This window comes from Molothrus ater, chromosome 17 (genome assembly GCF_012460135.2).
Source record: "Molothrus ater isolate BHLD 08-10-18 breed brown headed cowbird chromosome 17, BPBGC_Mater_1.1, whole genome shotgun sequence".
NCBI lineage: Eukaryota > Metazoa > Chordata > Aves > Passeriformes > Icteridae > Molothrus > Molothrus ater.
The window spans coordinates 7,378,633-7,401,751 of NC_050494.2; the positions used below are offsets into that span (position 1 = coordinate 7,378,633).

At 45.4% G+C, this 23,119-nt stretch overlaps 1 protein-coding gene across 1 annotated transcript in view; it reads left to right on the plus strand.

Moving 5' to 3' along the window:
- CTNNBL1 (catenin beta like 1) overlaps positions 1-23,119 on the plus strand; it is a 47,353-nt gene that overhangs the window by 18,571 nt on the left and 5,663 nt on the right. Inside the window, exons 8-14 of the mRNA XM_036395808.2 lie at positions 1,826-1,898; positions 2,171-2,229; positions 2,883-3,031; positions 7,560-7,741; positions 15,930-16,027; positions 17,072-17,152; positions 22,663-22,800. Coding sequence (XP_036251701.1) covers positions 1,826-1,898; positions 2,171-2,229; positions 2,883-3,031; positions 7,560-7,741; positions 15,930-16,027; positions 17,072-17,152; positions 22,663-22,800 — 780 coding nt within the window. The remainder of the gene's footprint in view (positions 1-1,825; positions 1,899-2,170; positions 2,230-2,882; positions 3,032-7,559; positions 7,742-15,929; positions 16,028-17,071; positions 17,153-22,662; positions 22,801-23,119) is intronic.

The following is a 23,119-nucleotide window of genomic DNA, read 5'->3' on the forward strand; positions in this document are numbered from 1 at the left end:
CTTAAAAATAAAAAGTGAAGTTAATTTTAGTCTTGGCTGGTAGGTACTGCTGCCTGCCTTGGAATTGCTGTGGCAGCTGAAAGACTGAAAAACTTGGGAAAGCAAAATAATCCCAGCTAGGATTCCTCTGCTTGGTGCCACAGAACATGAATGCTCAATGGCATTCCAAGCTTATGTAGGGTGTGTCTGATGTGTTCCCTGGCTGTGTTATCCCTGGATTTGGGATGTAGGATCTTGCCTGTACAGGGTTGTGGGTAGCTAACAAACCCCTCTCCAGGTGCTTTGGCTCTTGGCAGTGCTTGGTCTTGAATCTCTCTCCCTGACAGATGTGTTTGGGATTAACCCAGGATCTCAGCAGCTGGGTAGAGTTGCTGTGGAATGTCTCTGAGATAAGTTTTAAGATCAGGGTTCTGTCTGAGCAGTGATGAGGACATCTGGCACACAGCACAGAGCATGACTTTCTGTTTCCTGACAGTATTTCAGGTCTTGTAATTGTATTGTGACTGTCAGAGCTGCATCAGAAAGCTCAGGTGGAGAGCCCATAGCTCACTTCTGCAAACACAAGCAGAGTTTGATGATGTGTGCAGTCTTAGGAGATCAGAATGTTGTTTCCCAGGATTTGCAGGTCAGCAGTTGGTCAGCCCATGGCAGAAGCTGGCAGGGCTGTACAGCACTGAGCACCTTCCCCTCTCCCTCATGGTCTGCCTGGAGGTGTCACCTGGCTGCTGTAAATGCCATCCTCTGCACAGTGGTTGGGGATCATTCTGCAGAGTGGTTGGGGATCATTTGGAATGAAAAGCTTTAAATAAAGTCAATACTTGGTGGTGTTTGGGATCTTCCTGCTTTACATGTTTCCATGTGTTGCCTAGTGCTTGCACACCATGCTTTGTTCCATGGCAGAAGGGTGGATGATTGGCCCAGCAGCCCTGCATAGGCAGGACTGTCCACCATGCTGCAGGGAGTTGTGTGTTTGGGGAAAGAACTGGGTGAGTTTTTAATTTTTGCTATGTTTTAAGCCTAGGACTTCTGCTTTTTCCCTTCTTGAACAGTGGAGTATAAATAGCTGGTAACTGATGATTTTTAAATTTGTTTTATTTTATGAATCTCTCAGTAAAACAGGTTGCATTATTATCTAATTGGTTAATGTTCAGTCTGTTTCTGTAGATGAAGCAGCTTTGGCAGTATGCAAAAACATTGGATCCAGTTCAGAATCTACTCTAGGGATTTTTTTGGGGGTTCAAATTCAGCATTTTCATTTCATTATGACTTTTTTAGCATATTTGAAGATGGAGGGAATATCTGAAATGGAAGTTATGTGATTGTGCAGACAAAACCCATCTCATGTTCTTCTGACTGTGACACTCTGATCCTCACAGGAAACTCTGGCAGTTACTATATGATGTTATTGGGATGTATGTTCTGAAATTCTGGTTTTGCTGACAGGCACTGACTTCCAGAACAGAGATGAGTGCCATGCACCCACTTAACATTGTGGAAAATATATCACAGGAAAGAGATTCTGTGTGGCAAACAACTGGAGACTGTTCTTAGGGGTTTTGAGCCAACTTGGCCCAACCTACTGATGTAGGACCATGTGAAGAATCACATTGGACCTTCTACATGTGTGCATGAACCCACATGTACCTTCTATCACCTCTGAATCAGAATTGTTACTGTTCTGTCACTGAGGAAAGCTGCAGAATTACTGCAGATGTGTTTTATTTTATGTGCTGCTCATACATTTGGTGATTTGATTAATGTGTTCTTCAAATCAATGAGATGCTGAGGGCCGTGCTCTGATGGGTCTCTTGTTCTTCCCCCACAGGCTAAGATGCCTTTTGATGCCAACAAGCTGTACTGCAGTGAGGTGCTGGCGATTCTGCTCCAGAATAATGATGGTGAGCCATGCCTGCCATATCTCTGTCAGTGAGGGCAGAATCCAGGCTTCTCTCAGATCACAGCAACCCTTTTCTGCCTCCAGCTCTCCTTTGCTGCCTTAACTCTCCCCCATGTGCTCCCTCATCTCCACCCTCTCTTTCTCTGCAGCTTTTGTGCTCTGTCAAGCTGTATTGATTTTGTTTGCTGATGTATCAGTGTTAGATGGCTGTAAAATCTGACACTTAGCTTCATTTTTCTCTCTCTTTTCCCCCTTCCCCCCACCTCCGTCTAGACAACAGAGAATTGCTTGGGGAGCTGGATGGGATCGATGTGCTGCTTCAGCAGTTATCTGTGAGTAATTCCCACATGCCTTCTCTTCCATCAGGAGACTGCTGGGCTGGGTGGGAGGAGTGGAAAATGTCTGGGGTGCTGTCCTAGCAGTATTTGGTGAGGCATGGTCCCCAAATGCCTTTCATGTGGTGTGTCATCCATGGTCAGTGAGATAAATAAATCCCTTTTGTAAAGATGTTAATGCTGAGGTGCATGGAAGTTAAATTATTACAGTATAGTTTCATGGAGAGTTGGAGGTAGGCAGGAATTGGTCCATCCTCAGCATGCTCCACTCCAAGCACAGGGCTGCCCATGTTTGAGCTGGCTGAAGGCAGTGTGTTGCTAGCTCACCTCTGTTTCTTCAGGCAGTGCTGCCTGCAGCACCCTCAGGTATGAATTGTGTAGGAATCTCTGGTAATCAGGTTATTCACATACTTGAGTGTGAATTTGCCCTTCCCCTTGTGTATTATCCTTTAAATCCTGCACCAGGCTGTTGCACATTTGTGGGTGCACAGTGAGGGCAGCAAAGGACAGCAGCTGCAGAGGATGCAGCAGTGACCTGTCCGTGGCTGACCCCTGTCAGGTGCTGGAGCTTTTGGTGCAAATTCTTCATGTGTGTTCTGCAACAGCCCAGCCCAACATCTGGGGGTAATTTTGCTTTCTTTGTCCTTCAGGTGTTTAAACGACACAATCCAAGTACAGCAGAGGAACAGGAAATGATGGAGAACCTGTTTGACTCCCTTTGCTCCTGCCTAATGCTCAGCTCCAACCGTGATCGCTTCCTGAAGGGTGAGGGTCTGCAGCTGATGAACCTGATGCTCAGGTACCTCATTAGCCTTGTGATTTCCTTCCTGCTTTTGATGTGCCAATACATATTCCAGCTAGATATTTGTGGTTTTATTTTAAAACTTTTGTGTTAGGATATTTGTCTGTCTTTTCTTTCTGGTTTTTTCCAGCAGGTAAGTAAGTTGGATTTTCTCAGACATGGAATCTCCACTCTTTGTTTTTATTTCCTAAGAACTGAGGTTACCACAGTGGCTGCTGGAAAGTTGCAGATCTTTCATCTGGGTGTCTGCCACAGAGAATGCTGTAGGTCAAGTAAACCCTCTGAGGATTTAAACAACCTCTGTGAGGGCAGGAGAGGACCTTTGGATGTCTCCAGGGAAAACATTTTTCCTTTTGTTCCCCAGCTCAGGCTCCACTGTATTGTGTAGCCTCTGAGCTGCTGAATTTTTGTGGATGCTGATACAAAAATTACTTTTGTGAATGGGGCATAAGTTTGCATTTCTTGTGCTGTGCTTTGTCACACCCTGAACCTCTGGGGCTTCTCTGCTCTCTCTCCACTTTTCCTTGCTGGCCTGGCACCGAGTTGTGTCTGCTGGGCTGTCTGGCTCCCCAGAGCTGCAGGAGGGCACAGCAGGCTCTGTCTGGCTGTCCCCAGAGTGCCAGGCTGTGTGCTGGTGAGTTAGCAAACACCAGCCAGGAATGCTGAGCTCCTGCAGCTCAGGGCTGGGGAATGTGTGGCAGCAGGGAACTGAATAAATAACCCAACATGGATTATTCAAATAGGAACACTGGGTTTTCTTGAGGCTAATTAAGGAAAAGCTCCAAAACTAAGAACGGGAGGGAGGCCTCCCTCTGCCTGGAGTCCTAAGCTGCTAAACCAGCCTTGCAGAACTAATTAGTTGGAGTTCTTGTGCCATGTGGGTGGGATTCAGTATTTGGATTTTTAAGAGCTTTTTACCCATTTTTTGACTCTACTGTTTACCACTCTCTGCACAGGACTCCAGCTGGAAAATTATGACAAGAGGAAAATTTCTCCTTGGCAGCATTTTGCCCCCCATAGTAGTTGCAAAGGGGTTGGGAGGGACAAAGTCTGATAGACAGAGTTTCCAAGGCTTCAATCTGTGGATTCTACAGTTTGGGTGGGATTGGTAAAGTGACAGTGGAAAAAAACTAACAATTCACAGAATTTGTTCTAGAAGCTTCTGTCACTACCGTCCACAGGTATGTACTGTACTGACAGCTGATTATTTTATATTTTTTAAACTCTTCTAATCTAGTTGTAGTGCTTAGAAGCTCTCACAGTTGCTCAGTTTTTCTTGGACAGAGCAACTTAGGTGACCACAATCTATCGTTGTAAATAGGGAGTGAATGTGGATAGTTGTGATCTCAAGCTGTACATCTGTATCTTCTTGATACCTTGATGATAAACAGCAGAGAGCAGACATGCCTTCCAGTTGTGATTGACCACCTTGCCCACAAACAAGGCAGAGTATTTTTCTCTCCTGTTGGTGTCCTCTGAAGGCCGGGGGCAGAGATCTGTTATTTTTTGGTTTTACTTTGGAGGTGGTTAATCACTGTACCACAGCCTGTGCAGATGAAAGGACAAATAGGCAAAGTTGAAAGTGTATTGACACGATGTGAGATAGATAAGCTGTGTGAGAATAAAGATATCAGGCTTGAATCTCCATTACTGTTGTAGGGAACACAGCATTCTGTGTCTGGTGCTGCCCGATCCATCCAGCCAAGTCGTTCCATTATTGATGGTTGTGCACACACACCTGCAGAGAGCTGCAGCAGCTTTCAATGAGCATTTAATGTGCTCATGATATTCCTACAGATAGTCATGAGAACAGGATGGTTTCTGTTGTACTGAGCCTTGAAATGTACAGCCAACAGCAAAAGGCAATGTTGTATCATGTGAACTTCTCCTGGTTCATGAGGGGTCAGCGGTAATGCCTGAAAATGAGCCCAGTGTGGCTGATATGCCTTATGTGCATGTCCTGGACTTGTGCTGTGGTCTGGGACTTCAGCTGGCCCTGAAGAAATTGGGGCTTCACCAAGAAGGTGCATGGGACATGAGCAGAGGGTCTGGGAGAAGAGAAGGTAAAGAGGGATGAAGCTGGTGACAGCAGGAGTGAAGGAGGAAATTTGGAAGTAGAATGAGAGCAAGGCTATATATAATTATTTAATTTACATCTTTGCACCAAGGGAAGCTTGTTTATTGTATGTCACATCTTTATCAAAAACAAGGTGGTTTATCAAGGCAGCAGCCACCAGCAGAAAGTTTAGAAATGTCCCTTAGAATTAAATTAAATTTTCTTTTTAGTTCAGAAAGTACTTCTTAGTGCTCATTCCCTCAGTCTTGCCTTAGAAACTTAACTGCAGTTTAGCCAAAAGAGAGGAAAACAGGCTTGTCCTGTCAGCTCCTGGTGCACTGACAGGCAGTTATTGCTTTGGCTGTAGAGCTGTGTGGGGTTTGAGGAGATGCAGCCGTGTCACTCCCGGGGGATGTGTCAGGGACATTCTCTGTTGCTCAGGGAAAATGATGTGTGGCTTTCCCAGCTATGAACTGAGGAGCATGTATATGCACAGAGACAAATAGAGCCCAGGGAGCTCATGGGGACCTGCAGCACTTGGGCCACAAAATGTTCTGTCCTGCAGCTATGCTGGGACTTTTCTTGACCCTCAATAAAAGCTTTTGTCTCCTGTACAGAAAACAAGGTGAAACCAGGCAACTCCCTATGGCTCCCCAAAGCTTTTCTGTAGCTATTTCAGGCTAGATTTTTTTATGATTATTAAAATATTTTTATGTTTTCTTGTCCTACTGTTCCTAATGGCCCCTGGAAACATAAGCTGTCTCTTTACTAAATCTTCTGGTTAATTAAATGGAACCATTTTATGCACACTTTCCCAGGAAATCTAGTGTTCTGCTTTTACTGGTATTTTGGAAAGTTAAAGGCTGTGTTCTGCTAATGTGTAAAGTACAAATAATGTCAGCACCTCTTTAAAAAAAAAAGTATCAAAAGAATTGTCTCAGATGTAAAGGTGTTAAAAGGAGGAAAACAATGGTCAGTGAATAAAGTTGTAATTCAGAGTTTCCATGAGCACTGAGGCCCCTCTATATATGGTGATTCTCATGTTTGCTTGCCTGTGAATTAGTGTTCAGCTAAAAGTTCCTTCAATGAGCACAGATGAGACTAAGATAAACTGCTTGCCCTCTGGCAGAATAAATATTTCAAATAAAATCAACTCCAGACAGTCCAGGCAAGCAGCTATTGATCTCTAAAAGCCTGAACTTAAACCCAATGAATATTCCAGAGCTCAGCCCTGCACAGCCTTCCTAAATGCTGATCAATATGCAATTACTTCCCCTGAAAACATTTCTGGTGTCATCTGGCCTAAGGAGTACTTTATTTTTAGCTCTCTGTAGTGGGGATGAGGGGGTGCCAAACCACCCTCCTGCACAGCCCTTGATTGCTGGGGGAACTCAGGGTCCAGCTCCACACTCTGCCCTCCCACCACGGGGTCAGAAGTGCTGGGGCTGCACTGGGCAGGGTCAGTTTCTTTCAGGCTGATGTGTTCAGATATAGGTGTTTTAGTTTGCCTGTTGTTAGGGGGCTCATGAAGTCGGGTCTCTGCAGAGAAGTTGTTTTCCACAGCTCTCTGGAAGCTTTGAGGAGCCCTTGCTGATGGACATGGGGTCCTGGTGGCTCAGGAGATTGGCATGTGCTTGGGGTGAAAGGTGGTGAGCCTTGTGACTGTCCTGTCCTGGAGGGAATGTCCTCCTAGGCTGGCCTTTGGGGACACTGGTGGCTTATGTTCACCAAGCTCATGTTAGCTCCTACTGATACTCACTTGGTCTGGGCTGTATTATTGAGCAGTTTTTCAGTTCAGTTTCAGTTCTCCCCTGGATGGATTATAAATTCCTCTGGTTTGGTTTGTGAGGTACAGGGCAGCTGGAGATCATTTTTTTGGCATCCCTGTGTTACTGGTGTGAGTTTCCACCATCAACATTCTGAACTGACATTAAAGCAGAACAGCCCAGAGTCTGTCAGCCTCCTTCCATTGTGTGGCTCCTGGTGATGGGATTTCATTGAAACTGACCCAGCTGTGCTCACCAAACTTACTCCTTTATTAAATTAAACTGTTAGTAGATTGAAATCCTGATCTTTTTGGAGATAGTATTTGCCTTTTGTATCCAACCCAGCCTCCCCTTCTGTTTTGTGTCACTGTTTGTAAAGGAGTGAGAAAAATACCTTCTTCAGTAGCCAAGAAATAAGAAAATAAAACCATGATAATAAAATACATAAAATGAAATAAAAATAGAAAATAAAAAGAAATAAAAGACATTAAAAAAGAAATAACCAAGACAACATTCTCAGCCACAGTTTTGAAAAGAGGTACTATTGATACAATGTTTTGGCTCCTAGAAGAGAAATCTTGCTTAGAGCTTGTGTTCAGACTCTTCATCTTGTCCTTGTCGTGTTCCTTTGCTTTTCTCTTTAAAGCAGGGTGTTCCAAAGCTCCTCATGTCTCTGTACAATTTAATTTGCCTCTTTTCACAGAGAGAAGAAGATTTCCCGCAGCAGTGCCCTGAAGGTGCTGGACCATGCCATGATTGGACCAGAGGGCACAGACAACTGTCACAAGTTTGTGGACATCCTTGGGCTGAGAACCATCTTCCCTCTCTTCATGAAATCACCCAAAAAGATAAAGAAAGTTGGAACAACTGAAAAAGAACACGAAGGTAGGTGTGCTTCCAGATCCTTCTTATTGCAATGGAGAATGGACAGCCAGTGTCTGAAAAGTACCTGCAGGGAGGAGGGAAGGGCTCAGCACTCATCTTCACAGCTTTCAGCTCTGGGTGTCCAGCCTGCTGCTCCTGTCACAGCTGGCTGTTGAGGGCACACTTGTCCTGCTTGTTTTGGTATCAGCAGCTCCTGGCAATTCCATTTCATGTGCTGTTAATAAGTTATTTTACTCCTGTAGAGTCTGTTGTTTGAAGCTCTTACTCTGATGCAAAACTCTTTTGAAAAGAGTAATGAGGCAACTACAAATGTCACCTCAAAAGCAGTGTTTTCATGGCTCTGAGCACTGAAGTGTGACTGGATGAACATCAGGCATTGCAGAAATAAACTGCATTGCTTTTGAAGTTACTTTTTTTTCCCTTTTTATATTTTTAACTCTCTACCCTGGAAAACTGCTTTAACAGAGATCTGCTGTGGAATAAAGCTACTATTACTGTGGGACCTTACACTGAGCTGAATGGTCAGTCCCTCCTGCTCCTGGTAACACTGCCTTTCCCATTTTGTTGGGATACAAAATAGACTATGGAAGAAACTTTAAATACTGCCAGTGATGCTTAAGGTTTTGTGCCAGTTCATTGCTCAGCTCAGTTCTACAGAGGGTGAATATTGTCAAAAGCTGAAGAGGTGTGAGTGGCTCTCACATATGCCTAGGATCCATCCTGAACTCCTGCAGCAAGCCAAGGGAAAGTGGAAGGAAATTGCAAAAACATGGGAGCTTGAAACCCAAATTCCCTGTTTTGGGACTGTCCTGGCAGCTCAGGTGGGACTCAGGTGTTCTCCCAAGGCCAGGAGGGAGGTGCTGTCCCTGCAGAGCTCTCTGAGGCCCTGGCTGGGACTGAGCAGCTCCTTTCTCTGGCAGAGCTGCTGAGCTGGGCACAGCTGCTTGTTCTCCCTCCTGAGGACAAGGAATAGGCAGTGACATGGCTGGACATGTGTGGCAGTGGCTGCTTTCCTGGCAGGGGCTCACCTGTCACCCAACCCCAGAGCAATTCACACACCTGCTGACAGCTCTGGTCACTTTATCTGCCTTGTGTTGCTCATCTTGGATGGATAATGGTGAGGGGGAAATTGTGGTCTGGGGTTTATTCAACGGACTTGCTGAGCTAGGTTTGGTTTCTGTAGGTTATGTAATAAAATTGCAGGTTTATGTAATAAAATACACAGTTATGCTTCAATGGATTTAGGAGAAGTTTAGAAATTTTCATTTGCAGTGTGAAAGTGAGGTTTGTTTAATTCTTCTTATTGAGAGAAAGCTGGAATGGGAGGTTCTGGGTAGAGGTCTGAGTCTGTGGCTCATGCCAGTGACTTAATTTTTCAGTTTTGGAAAGTGAGCTAATCTCTGTCTCATCTGCTTCTTCTGGAGACTGCAGTTGATACCTGTGGGCAGTCCTGGCTGCTGTGAGGATTAGTCTGGAAAGCCCTGACAGGGTCAGTTCCTGACTATTTCTGTGATAGCATGAAAAGGCAATCTGGCCTCAGGAGAATAAAGTGATCCATGCAAACAGGCTTTGTATCACATCTCCGTCTCATTATCATGCTAAAGAAATGGAGAACATTAAGATGAGTCCAGAAATCAGTTCTATTAAAATAAACTCTCCCTAAAAGGCTGTGGTAGTAAGTCCAATTTTCTTTGTTTTGCATCACTGGGCAGGTGAGTTCCTGAATTTCTAACGACAGGAGGTAATAGAGATGTTCAGCAGGGTTCCCTGGGGCCTGTCACGCCGTTGTCCTGACACGGTGTAAGCAGCACAGTGTGTGCTTTACTCTGCTCAGTGTTGCCCCAGCCATGCTCTAGCTGCTCCTGGGGGGACCCTGGCACAGGCTCCTGGGTGCCTCTGGCTTTAAGGGAAATGGTGCAGGTGTGGCACGATGGAACTGGTTCCCTCTGTGCTGTTCTGGTCCTAGGAACATGCTGCTTTTTGCTTATCTCTTTTTTTTTTTTATTGATCAAAAGGAACTCTCATGTTCAGTCTGCATCTTTTCTTATAAAAACTTTATCCTGTGTTCAATCTGTTTTAAAAAATTAATTAGAGCAATGTTGTATTAGGAGAGCTTTCATGTGCATGCCAAATGGAGGAAGAGATTCCTTTAAAGGATTCTTTGGAATGGCTTTGCAGCAGTGGCATCAGTATTTCTTTAAAGCAGCTCTCAGGAGCTGGGCTGTGCTTGCCCTCTCTGCATTGCTGCTGGGATGGTGTTGGGCTGGGCACCCCAGGCTGTGCTGTAAAGCACAAAATCCTCAGTGGGCTCTGAAACCTGGGCCCTAATTACAGCTGCCTAAAGGCCAGTCTTGCTAAAATGCTCCAGCACTGGGTGAGGCACCAAACAGCTCTGCTGAAGGGTTTGTCCTGCCTGTCCCTCTGTCCCTTTGTGTGCAGTGGCTGAAGTGGCACCAGGCTGGGGCTCCTGGCACCCACTGTGGCTCCAGGTACTTCACCTCTCCCAGGACATCCAATGCTCAACTTCCAGAGCACCAAATCTTCTGCATCTGTCTGATGGTTGTAGGAAAATATCCCCTTGTCTTTATTTTATATTAGTGTTGCTATTTACATAAGAGATAGTCTATAAAACCATGTTTGTTTTATTGTCTCTAAGGCAGTATTCTGAATGTGACAAAATAATAAATACCCCAGTGAAAAAAAATCTCAATGTGACTTGCTGAGCTTTTATTTATTGCAGAAATTTATAATCCAAATTAAATTTGATAAAAGTAACTTCTCTGTAATGTATTTCTTCCTTTCTAAATGCTAGCATAAAGGTGTCAGTGCTGGTTAGATACATTTTAAACACTGTCAGTGTTTAAAAATTATTTTACTCTAGGGAGCCTGTGAACAATTTAAATCCAAACTGCACATATTTATGCTTTATGTACACTATGTAATTAGGAAAAAAGAAAGGGAAAATTTCTTAACCATCTTTATGGATGATCTGAGCCTGAAGATTGGGCCTGTGGTGTCTAACTGAGTGCACATTATCTACACTTGAATTTTGCCTGTGTTTGTACAGATCATTATATTAGGATATTAGATTTGGGAGAAAAACTCGTTGGAAGCAATTTCCCTTTTTCTGAGGCAGTGAAGCAACTCAAAGCAGAAATATTTTGCAGCTGAAGACAGAAATGGCTTAGAGTTTTCCTGTGTCTGTGGATTTGCAGTACTCATGTGAGTGCCCAGCTGGGTTGGACAGCCACAAAGAGAACCAGCCTGGCTGTGTAGGAGGTGTTGTGGTTGTGTATTGTGAGCTGGTTGAACAGCAGTGTCCCTTTAATGTCTGTGATTGCAGGGAGTGCACAGAAATCTGCCTCTGGGTGGTTCTTGGCATAAATAGAGGGTAAGATTTTAAATAACACTTGTGTTGTGGCTTTTGAAAAGTGGGAGTTGCTATATAAGCATCTACATTCCAAAAACCTTCCTGCTGCAGAGCTGAGAGTTGGGGTGTCCCCCTGTCCATGAGGGTGCAGCAGCTCTCAGCACAGTTGAGTCACAGCATTGGATGCTGGTTTAAAATTCTTGAACAGTCTCAGTGAGCTAAAAATGGAGAAAACACACAAATTCCTCCTGAATTAGAGAGTCTGTAGTGAAGCAATCATAGCTGGCTCGACAGGCTGTATATCCTCCTGCTCTTTCTCAGGATGGTTATTTGCAGCCGAGTTTTGCTCACTTGGAGAGTGTAATGAACTATAAAAGGATGTTTGTCCAATTCATCTTCATTTAAAAGCCTTCTCTTGTCTTAGATGTCGGTTTTACTTAGGAATGCTTAATTTGATAACCTGAGAATTAGTTCAGCCAGTTTCCAAAGGAGAATTCCTATCGCTGGGGTGTTTTGCTTGTTTGCCCTCTATCAATAACAAAGCCTCTTTTGGAGATCCTCAGCTACACCTCCCTTTAAAAACAACAACAAAACCCATTTCTTACTAAATATACTCTTAGTCCTTTGTGACATGCACTAAAGGCAGGCAGAGCCCTTGGAATGAATGTCTGCCTTAGAACCAGGTTCCCTGGGCGTGGGGAAGTGAAAAAGCAGCAGCAGAAACATGGCCTGATAAGGAGTTATTGGTATTAACTGAGCACCCTCTGCCAGCCAGCAGAAAATGTTTTTCTTTTGGTGGTCTTGAGGAGTGAGCACCCAGGGAAGGCATCAGTCTGTTTAAGCAGAACTTTATTATGCCAATTTGTTATTTCACCATCACCCTCCGACAGGAACCTGTGATTTGAGTGAGCCATGATGCTGAGAACAGAGTTAAATTTATCTCAATTAAAGTGAGCGTGCTCTGTTGCAAGAACATCAGAAAAATAAACTTTCTCAGTCAATAGAAAGAATTTTCTTTTACATTCAGCTTGATGACTGGATCCAGCTCACCAGGGCTGTTGCATGTGGAGCTTTTCCAACCCTCCCAGGCCCCCCTTCACCCATCCGTAAAATTGGTGTTTCTTGCTTGTTTTCAGTATTTTAAGATAAGATTTTTCTTGGCAAAATGCAGTGATACTTGAGTGGGTTACTCTTCTGAAAGGTAGATTATTAATGCACGTGGCAACAAGTCAGGTTATCAGATGCTACACCACTGGAATGGCATGTCCCAGTGCCACCTGAAATGCTGGCATGGACCAGTGGGTTCATCCAGGTTTCCCTGAAGCAGCCCTGAAGCCACAGAGTTGTGTGCCTAGGAGGGGTAGGAGTATCTCAAAGAGCTGGCTTGCTTTTTTCTAGTATTTTCCTGCTTCTAATTAGACACTACATTTTAAGTGTTCTTTACAAGACAGAAGCCTCTTAAATGTGTTCTGCTGGGTTCACCAGATCATCCTGCTTAGCCTCCAATGGGCTGCTGTCCCTGGCATCCAGATCTGCCCACTGTCCCCTTCCTGCAGGATGATGCTTGCCTCCTCTTCCTCACTGTTGAGCTTCCTCCCCTGCCAGGCAGATGTCCATTATAATGAGATGTAAAAAGAAAAAAAAAAAGCAGGGGGTGGGGATAATAAAGGCAGAGGAGTGTAGTGTTACAGCTTGATTTGACAGGACCTCCTGCTGTTGCAGCTGCCAGTGCCAGCCATGGAATAGATTAATCTGTATTCCAACACGCCGAGCTGAAGTCAAGATCGATCTAATTAGGGTGTTTTAAACACTGCTTGCATGCTGAAGTCTCTGTGCCTGTCTGGAGAGGGAAAGGCTCCCAAGAGCTTGAGGTGATGCTGGGCCAAGCAGGACCCTGGTGCTGCTGCAGGAAGCACATGGAATATGATCTCCTGGAGCCAGGGGTGTGTCTGGGATGGTGCCCTGCAGGATTGGGATCATGGGGGAGTGGCAGGGCTTGCAGGTGAGCCAGCCATAGGGCAGCAGCAGTGCTACTGGTTGGTGAGAGAGAAGCCTTCCATCTTCCCCCATCCATGAATTTAGGGGATTTTTGGGATGTTTGCATGAAAAAAGTTGTTCTTGATGTGTAGTAGCTGCCAGCTGGCACCTGTTATTTCTGTAGAGGCACCTTTGTGGTGCTTCAGCACAGCTTAGTTTGGTGTTTGTCTCTCAAAGGAATCACATTTATTCATTCTTTGAAATAGGGCTCTTCTGCAACCTCTGCCTCTGGCCTTGTCTGTGCCCTCCCTGGAAGTGATGCCTTTTGTGCAGGGGATGTGGACTTTGGCTGAGTGTTACATTCCTATGGAGAAGCTCCCAGAATATTCTGTAGCAGGGAGGCTGCCTGTGGCTTCACCCTGGGGCAATGCACAGCTCATGGCCTCTGTCTGCACTGAGATCAAAGCCAGGCAGCTGCAGGTTCTGTGTTCTGGGGACTCAAAACAGCATCAGCTACTCACCATTTCCCAAAGGAGATCCAACCCTGAGTAAATATTGTGATTACAGCTTTTAAAATGTTGCCCATGTGAGATGGAGATTGGATCAGTCCATGGTAAAATGGTGAGACCCCCATCTGTGGGAACCTGCACCCCAAGGTTAGTGTTTCTCCCTTCCCATGGCTGTGCAAACACTTAAATCCACTGAATCATGGACTCAGCCTCTCATTCCATCAAGCTTTGTCCTCATCTTGGCCAGTGTCCTTGCCTGTGAATGTTGGTATTTATTGGGCCAGGACTTGCGTTATCAGGCATAACCTTGATTTTGGGGTGTGACATAAAACACGCTAGTGTGTTATTTTTCAGGAAGCTGATAAAAAACTAGTTTAGATAGTTCAGAAATATTTCTGTAAAATATTTCTTTGAACATTTTGACTAGGCAACTGAATATTTCCTGGATTTTCTGCAGTGATATGTTGAAAGAATAACCTTGTTCTCAAAACCTCTGTGTCAGCTCCTTTAGACTTGTCAGTAGTTTTAAAGATTTTATTGATAAAATGGATAAATATCTGCATACAACCACCAAAGCAAAAATGATGGCTAAAATACATTTCCTAGTAAAGGAATATTGGAAAAAAAGCAATGAAGATAGATCATTGGTGAGAATACTGCTACTAAAATGCTGCATCAACACTTCCAAAAAAAGAAGGTTGGGGGAAAAAGTAGTGTGACATACGGAATGCTGACTTATTCCTAAACCAGCAGAGCATATGTTGGCGTATATGGGGAAAAAATCCTTCATTTTCTTGAATGTCTTTCTCCTTAAGAAAATGAAAACTTGCCAGGACTTGAAGGTTTTTACAGTGCTTTTAATGTCAACAGTTAATTTGGTGTAGCTTTTTGTGGAGTAGCAGTTTGTGTGCAGTGGGAGCGTGCTCTGACACCCCCGGAGCCATTGTTCAGCCCCGTGGGGCTGTCGGAATGACGGAGCAGCCACACGGTGCGGCCGCCCGATAAACCTGTTATCTGCCTGCTCCTCCTGCCAGCCACGCTCCCAATCTCCTTGGAACATGAAAAATTGACACCACCTCAGGCAGAAATCTGTTTCGAAAAGGAAGCTCCATTTATAAGCAGCTAATGAAATGGGGGGTGTTGGTGTGCCTGTGCAGCCTCTCCTGCTGCTGCCCTTGTGCAGGATGCAGATAATCCATGCAGCAGGGAGCACAGGCACCCTGGCCAGGCAGCCTGCATGCCTTCACCTTCCAGGGCCCAGGCAGTTGGGAACAGGAGCTCCCAGCAAACACTGGTTCTTTGTGCTGGACTGATCAATCAGGGCTGCTTGTGCCTCTGGGCTGGGCAGTGCTGAGGAAATGCATGGTGACAGCAATGAGATGGTGATCCCTCTCCTCTGCACATTGTGTTTCCCCCTCTGAAAATGTCAAATCTTGAGGCCTCATTGCTCCCTACCACCATGGCTGAGGAAGTGTTTATGGCCATTAATTTTCATTAGTCTTAATCAGCAAGATTACAGTGAGGACATCTTGGAAAAGCTGGGGTGGCTAAACCAGCAGGTCTGTGCTTAATGCAGTCATGCAGATGGGGAGTTGTACTGACTGGTTTGGAAAGGGAAAGAGATTCAAGCCCTTCTCCTTTGCTTTGCACTGCTGTGCTTGGGCTTGAGGAGAGTGGCTCAGTCTCCTCTCAGAGTGGTGAGACATTGACACAGGTGTCCCCTGTGGGCTTGCAGCCTTGAATTTTACTTGTCTCCTTGGTTTGTGCTGAAAAATATGACCCCCAAGTGCAATTGAGAAGGCTGTAAACATGTTTATTTGGTCGTTTCTGGTTTGTTGTGGCCCATTTATATTCATTGATGGGACTTTCTTTAAATGAAAGTGGTTGGCTTGAGAATTTTTCCACTAGCTCATACCTCTTCAGTCTCTGCAGGAGTGCACTTATTCCCTTTCTCCAGCTCTCATTTCAGTAGCTGTCCCTGCTTTCGTGACTTGAGGGTCATTTGGGTGCTGGTTTTGGCCAGGGCTCCTTTAGGCACAAAAGAGGAGAAAACCAGAGTGAAACTTGTGCACTATGTAAGGTGCGTTAGGTGCCTGAGGCAGAGGAGGAGGAGACCTCACTGGAAGGGCTGGAATGAGGAGCTGTCTCTGCTCCCTGCAGACATGGCTTGTGGCTCTCACTGCTGCTCTCTCTCCTCTCACCATGATGGGAAGGAACCAGGGTTCTGCTTATCAACAGCTACGTGCTGGAGTGTGAATTTAATGGCTTGTTACAGAGGGAAATAAGCTCCTCTTCCTGATCTCAGCCTGCAATTTTCATTTTGTATTTCTAGAACATGTCTGTTCCATCCTGGCTTCCCTTCTGCGAAACCTGAGAGGGCAGCAGAGGACACGGTTACTGAATAAATTCACAGAGAATGACAGTGAGAAGGTGAGTGCTGAATGTGTCTCAGTCTCTGGGCTGCCAGGTTGGGAGGATTCTTGCCCAGGGTGCCTGGTGCGCTCGCTGAGTTACACAAAACCATCCTTGTACCTGCCTGCAGAGACTTCTGCTGTCACAGACCTTTGTACTCATTCACATTGTATCTACAAACTGCAAAACTGGACATTCAGTGCATGGCCTCCACGTCCCCTGTGCTCTTGTTTTCTGGTGCCCTTGCCTATGGTAGTAGCAATTCTGTCCTGGGTTGTGTCTCTGCTGGAACCTGGCCCTAGAAGACAATCTGCAGTATTACATTGTGCTGGCTCTGAGATCAGGACAGTGTGGAAAGGTTCCAGTGTGTCTGGTGAAGCTCTTTTGCAGAGAGTTTAGCAGTTGCTATGGTACACATTTAACGTTCTCCACTCTTCTCCTAGAATGTTTCATTTTAGCGGTGTTTGCTCTGGGAAATTCTTCCCAAAATATTTACATGGTGGTGGATAGATCAAAGCTTTGCAGAAAAGAAATAGCTTTTGCAAATGAGGGATCCCAAGGGATTTGTAAATTCTGCCACTGGGAAAATACTGGTTCCTTAGCATTCCTCATTAGTGTGTTTTAAAGGTGTTTTTCATAACCTGTTCTACCAATTGTAGATAATTACTAGACAGGATTTCAGCTGCCCTAACACAATTCAGAGGGGAGTGGGAGAGCTGGAACATCCAGCACAGATAGACAAGTCCACTGGGGAAACCAGGAGCCTGGAGGACCACAGCACAGAGAGTGAGCTGGGGACACGTGCCTGTTTGCTGCCATTTATCTGGCACTGATGGGACCATGTTCCCATATAGGATGACATCCAAAAGCCTGCAGCCCCAGCGTGCTCATCCAACCAGCACTTGTACCTTCCTTCTGTAACATGTTCCTTCCCAGGAGGGACAGAGCTGCCTGTTGCTTTGTGAAGGCTGAAGCTGAGAGGAAAACAAAATTGCAGGAAGGATTAAAGATGATTGCATTGCTCTTTTTTCTTGCTTATGTCTCTCTCTTCTGCCCTTGCAGGTTGATCGGCTGATGGAACTGTATTTTAAATACCTGGATGCAATGCAGGCAGCTGATAAGAAAATTGATGGGGAGAAACACGTATGTATTGCTTAAGTTTTGCCAGGTCATGTCTGTAACACCTCTGCACAGCCATGTCATCTGTACAGGACTTCTGGCCCAGCCAGTCACTGTTCTCAGGTGTGCCCTCATACCTGTGCTGTTCCTCTTAATTCCTGTTGCCTCACTTTCCAAGTTCCAGGTAACCTCAGATAAAGTGGGCCAAGAATTTCTCTACAAGTGCTTCTGGCTGTCTCTTAGAGTGAATTTTACTAGAAGTACCTAAGTCTGTCTGTGCTTCAATTTGCCTTCACTTTTACCTGGCTGCAGTCCACTTGGTTTGGCAGATGGAGAGCAGGTGAAATGCAGAGAGACAATTACATGATAATGTGTGAGGCCTCCTACCCTGGTCTGCAGAGTTGTGATCAGCAATGAGAAAGTGCCTGTGTTGATGAGTTGGCTGAGGAGCAGCCAAAGGGCTGTGTGCTCTCTGCACACCAGCAGTGAACGTTTGAGTGACACGAGCCTTGGTACCGCACAGCACTTTCTTGGAACTGAGGCTGGAACAGACCTTTTGAAAGGGAACGAGCGGCTGGAGTCAGGAAGCAGCTTGCAGAGCTGTTAGCCAGCTTGGCCAGCTTCCCACAAGATTATCTGTATCAGTGCTGGGGAGGGTGTGAGATTGATTAGCACTGACGGAGAGCAATGGCTGCAGCTGCCGTCACGCACGCCGCGCTCTGCGTGCCATGGGCAGCAGCTCCCCGCCAGGCCCCGACAAACAGCTGCCTGCCCACTGCCAAGGCTGCTTCTCCAGGCACTGCCAAACATTCCGAGGGCATCGGGGCACTGCTGCTGCTCAAAGAGGCACGGGAGTGAGTGATGAATGGAGCTGCTTTTGCTGCCAGCACTCAGGCTCCATATGGGCAGCAGCAGCGGCACCACTGAGCGGTGGCCTGGAGGAAAACAGCGTTTACCCTTTCCTGCTTTCCTTCCGTACTCTGTGCTTCCTCCTCAGGACAGGGCAAGAAATTATTTATTCTTTATGTTTTGGTGTTGGGGTGGGAGTTTTAGAACTCAAAAACCAGATAGGATTTTTTTCAGTTGAAGCTTGTAATATGTTGGAGCTGCTTGTACAGAGCCCTAAAATACCACATGCAGAGTAAGGGTATGTGCCCTTTATCCAGGAACACCCTGGAGCAGCCTGCAAACGTTAACATCTGTATCAAACAGCCACCACAAAGCAGGAGTGACGGAATTTGAGTGTGAAGACGGTTTTGTGGAAGCTTTTCAATTAATAATAACCCATTCATGTCTACTAAATACATAAGAGAAGTAAAACTAAGGAATGTCAAATTCTCCTCCTGTATCCAAAATAAATGGACCTCAATCCTTTACCTTCTATTAGAACTAATAATAGGATTTGGCAGAAGCATCTCATGGGTGCAACATATTGACCACAACATGTATAAAATGTGATATTCAAGTTCATTCCTAGCTTGGAACACTTTTGGAGAATTATCGTTTGTTTTACTTTGTAGCATCATCAGATGGTCAGTGGGACATGGTCTCCTGGGATCTGAAGTTGCTCAAGTGTTTTCCCCTCACAGAAACAGGCAAAAGCCATCATTCTGTCTGTCACATCATGGCACTGTCTGGCTGTGACAGGATTTATGGGACACTTTAGTGTTCCTTGTTGTGGCACATGAATCACTGAGGTGGATTGTATGAACACTTTAGAAATGGTGTTCTGTCACTAGGGGGGCTTTTGACCTTTCCCTTGCAGTAGAGGACATAGTACCCCAAAAATCTGGTACAGATCCTCACCTTTCTCCCTGCCCTATGGAAAAATGATACTTGGTGAGATTTTACAGGTTCAGCCTACACTGACAAGAGTGAGATCTGAGTCTGATGGACAGAGTATCCTGGTGTAAGTCTTGCATTACAAGGAGCGAAAAGCTGCTTACACAAGGAATGACTGAGTGCTTTATCTTTAGTAGTGCAGCTGGCATAAGAAGTTTCTGCTCTTGTACTTCTCCTTTTTATTTCTTTTAGCTTGGCTTATTTTAGTGATTTGGTTTATAGCCCTGCTTTTCAGCCCATGGCAGTGATGGTAGGGGAATAGTTGAGGGTGGGAGGGAGGGGAGGAGTTTCTGAATCCAGCTGTTTTGAGGAGGAACAGTTGTAATAATCTGCACCCTGATTTGGACTGTGAAACAGGATAAGGTCATTGAACCTCTTCTTAGTGTTACCCCCTTGTTTGCTTCAGTGGAATCTGTTCAGAAAGGCTCAGAGGTGATAACCTGGTGATTATCCTAATTGCCATGGGAAACCCAGGAGCAAAGTCCATGAGAGCATTGTCTCCAACACCTGATGCCTATCTTAGCACTTTTCCCAGAGTTTTTAGTTAATGAAAATATCTTGTTCTCCTCTCAATTTCTTTAATTATTTCTGTAGGAAATGGTGCAACATCCTGTGGCCTTTACCTCTCTCTAAAATGAGGTATAATTATGGGTGGCAGCAATAGCCTTGATGATCTCTAAAGATGGTAGGAAATGACAAGAGATAGTTTAATATTTTTATAGTTCCACGGAAAATTATGCTCATCAGGTTTATTCAATAAAATATTCTCACCAGACACTTTGTGCTATAATGACTTACAAATTACATGCTAATTGTGGTACAGCTCAGCCACTCCATCCTTGAAAGGAAGAGGTGGAACTCCTAGGATGAGTGTGGTATCCACAGGTGGGGATAACAGGTGGGGATTTGTGTCAACCCATCCTTTCAGTTTGGTGTAGAAAGACTGAATTGTTTGGAGCTGTGCTGAGGGCAGGACATGATGGCTGTGAGTGTGGCTCTTAGCCTGTAGTCTGAAGGCCCTTCCTGAGCATGTCTTGCATCCCTCAGCTCTCCCCAGTAATACAGACTGAAAGTAGTAAGGGGAGAAATCCATCTTTAAAGTGAAAGTCACGTTGTGGTGGTTGTTCTGGTGCACGGCTATTAGGAACATGCTCGTTTCTGTCCACCTGGATTGGCCTTGCTGTTCCACGTGGTGAGGGTGTAAAACCAGGATCCTGGAGGTGTTCTTTGTTGTTTATCAGTATCCTTTTGCTCTGCCCAGCTGTGCAGTGTGTGCTGGAAGGTGAGTGATAGATGAGGAGGGAGGAGGATGCAGAAATCTCCTCCAGTGCCTGTGTGGAGCAGTGTGATTTTTGGTACAGCACTGGGACATCCATCGCATCTTTCGGCTTGGAGTCTCTACTTGACACCTCGAGGCCTGTCAGTCCTGCCTCATTAGTGTGAGAGAAGCTCATTTTAGCTTCACAGAAGCCCATCTTATTGCTGTCTTCTCCCATCAGCAAGGGGCATCTCAGCACATATTGCTGGCAGATTAGAAATGGCACCTGAGCGCTCATTTGGAGGTTAGCAACTGACAGCTTTGAAAGAGAGTCCAAGTGGGAAAGGGGCTGCTTGGTACTGTACTGGAGGCAGACTAGCACTGAAAAGGTGGCTGTGGTTTCTTTTAAAAAAAAAAAAAGACTGTGAAAAGGCACCTTAAAACTGTACTTGTTTTCTAATTCATATCTGCTTAATTTACTGGCACAAAATAATCTTCTCTGCTGAGAGGGGCTGTTGGAGCCGCCTCTGCTGTGTAATCAAGACTGCGGCTGCCTGGATCCAGCTCCTGTGATCGCCGTGCTCGGATCAGAATACAGAGCAGACCTGGCTTTTGTTTCTTGCTCTGGAGATTCAGAGTCCTGGCCTGTGGATGTTTTTCTGCTCAGGAATTTAGCACTGTTGAGCATAGCAGCCAATGAGCCTGTGTGCAGTGTGGAGTATGAGCAGTGGTACAGGAGTGAGTATGTTGTCTTTCTTGAGTATTTTTTTAGATAATTCAGTCAGTGTTCAGCTCTCTCACTAGCCAGACTCATCATTGTTCAGCTTTAGAGACCAGATTTGAGCCATTTGGCATGGATTTAGGGTGAGGGAAGTCACTCTCTGCACAAAATTAGATTTTTCTATTTACTGGCAAGAGCTCACATGCAGGCTTTGCCCAGTCATGCCTGTGCCTATGATTTTGAGAACCTGGAGTAAATGACAGTCATGCATGTGTTGGAGTCTTCAGGATCTGATGCTAAAGTGTCACATCTGAGTGTAGCCAAAGCAGTTGATGTCACAACACGATTAAGAAGACACTGCCTTCTAAACTTATTCTTTTACTAGCAGACTGGATTTCTAGGAGGAAAGGAGAAGTATTTCACTACCTAAGCTTTCCTCTTCCTCTCAAGAAGAAGTGAGAAACAGCTGTCTAAGTCGCTCCATCATATTTCTATCCAGGGAGCATCCATTGCCCCCCCTCTGGGGACAGTTGCACAGGGCTCATTTTCCTTCTTACACCTAAACCCCTCAACTCACCACTAGGTGCAAGGGCTTGGCTTGACAGAACAGCAAAATTTGGCATCCTCAGTCAGCTTTGGTGCTGGTGACTGGGTTCCTGGAGCGCATGCACCCGAGGAGGCGCGTCCTGCGGAGCATTGCGGGTGCGCAGCGCTCGCAGGTGATGGCTCTAATGAGGAAATATTGCTCTGGTGGTGTGCGCCCACCTGCCAACGGCTGCAGAATAAATCACAGAGCTGCTTCCTTTGTTTAAGAACAAATCCTGAAGAGAAACCCCAAAATGCAGAAGGTGACATGTGACACAGTTGTTTGGGCCTGTCAGCCCCCATGAGGATGGAGCACAGGCACGTCCTGGGGCCAGCTCAGAGGAGGCTGCTCTGAGCTTGCTGCTGGGTGGCTCTTGGCAGTGTTTTGAAGATGAGCTCTCTGGGCATGAGGGATGGAATGGAATGGAGGGATAGAATGGAATGGAATGGCCTCTTTCATTCTTCCTCTGGCCTTCCTCTGGGCAGGTCTCTCTGGTGAAACTCATGTATACAGAAGAAGGATGGATGGTCATCATTCCCATGGGAGTCTTTGGCTAAAAAACCCTGTCCTGGGTCTGCCCTGGCAGCATCCCTTAGAAACAGTGGGAAGAGCCTGGCTGGGCATAGAAAATCTGTCCTTGTGCAGGATTTTCAGATATGTTTTCTCATGTATCAGTCAATCATGAAGCTAGAAGCCTGATAGCTCTTAGAGTGTGCTGGAGTCATGTTCTGCACTGCTGAACAGCACCCTCAGATGGCCAGTAAAAGAGCAGGTTTTGTTCCATTCTGAGAAAGAACTTGTAAATCACGGATACATGGGTCTGTTCCATAGTCACACACTCTCACCCCTCAATGTAGAAATGTGATTTGTATGTTTAAATTAAAATTTTGACTTGCAGATCGACACACTTCATGACCAGCAAAGGCAAAACTTCTTCAAAAGGGAATGAAATGTTTTGTGAATTTAAACGAATTGTTAAAAATACATCGTCGAGAAATATATGGCTGATAATGTTTGGGGGAACAAAACAATTCTTAAGAAACCACAAATTCCACCAACATTTTGCCACTCCTAATGGGAAGTGCTCTGAGAGAATCCTCACACCTTTCCTTTGTGTGGCTTTACAGGACATGGTGCGTCGAGGAGAGATCATAGATGATGACATGGAAGATGAATTCTATCTCCGTCGTCTGGATGCTGGGCTCTTTGTGCTGCAGCTCATCTGTTACATCATGGCAGAGATCTGTAATGCCAACGTTCCCCAGGTAAAGCTGCCTACAAGGTTGGCAGATCATCTGTGTTTCCATTCATGGTGCAGACTAGGCTCTAAATCTTTGCAAATGCTGCGTTGAGTAATTGTTTCTCTAATTTCCTTTTCGGGAGGAAACCTCCTGTTTATTGCACTTGTCTCCATACAGCTCCATCAAGTTGCAGCAGATAGGGCATTAGTGGGGACAGAAGTTGATTGCTGTCACTAAATTCATAAAATCTGTGTGAGCAAGGTCAGGGTTTGAAATGGAAAGGCCATGTTGATGCCATTGCTGGGGGAGCAGGGGGAAGGGACCTGCTCTCTGGAGGTCTCAT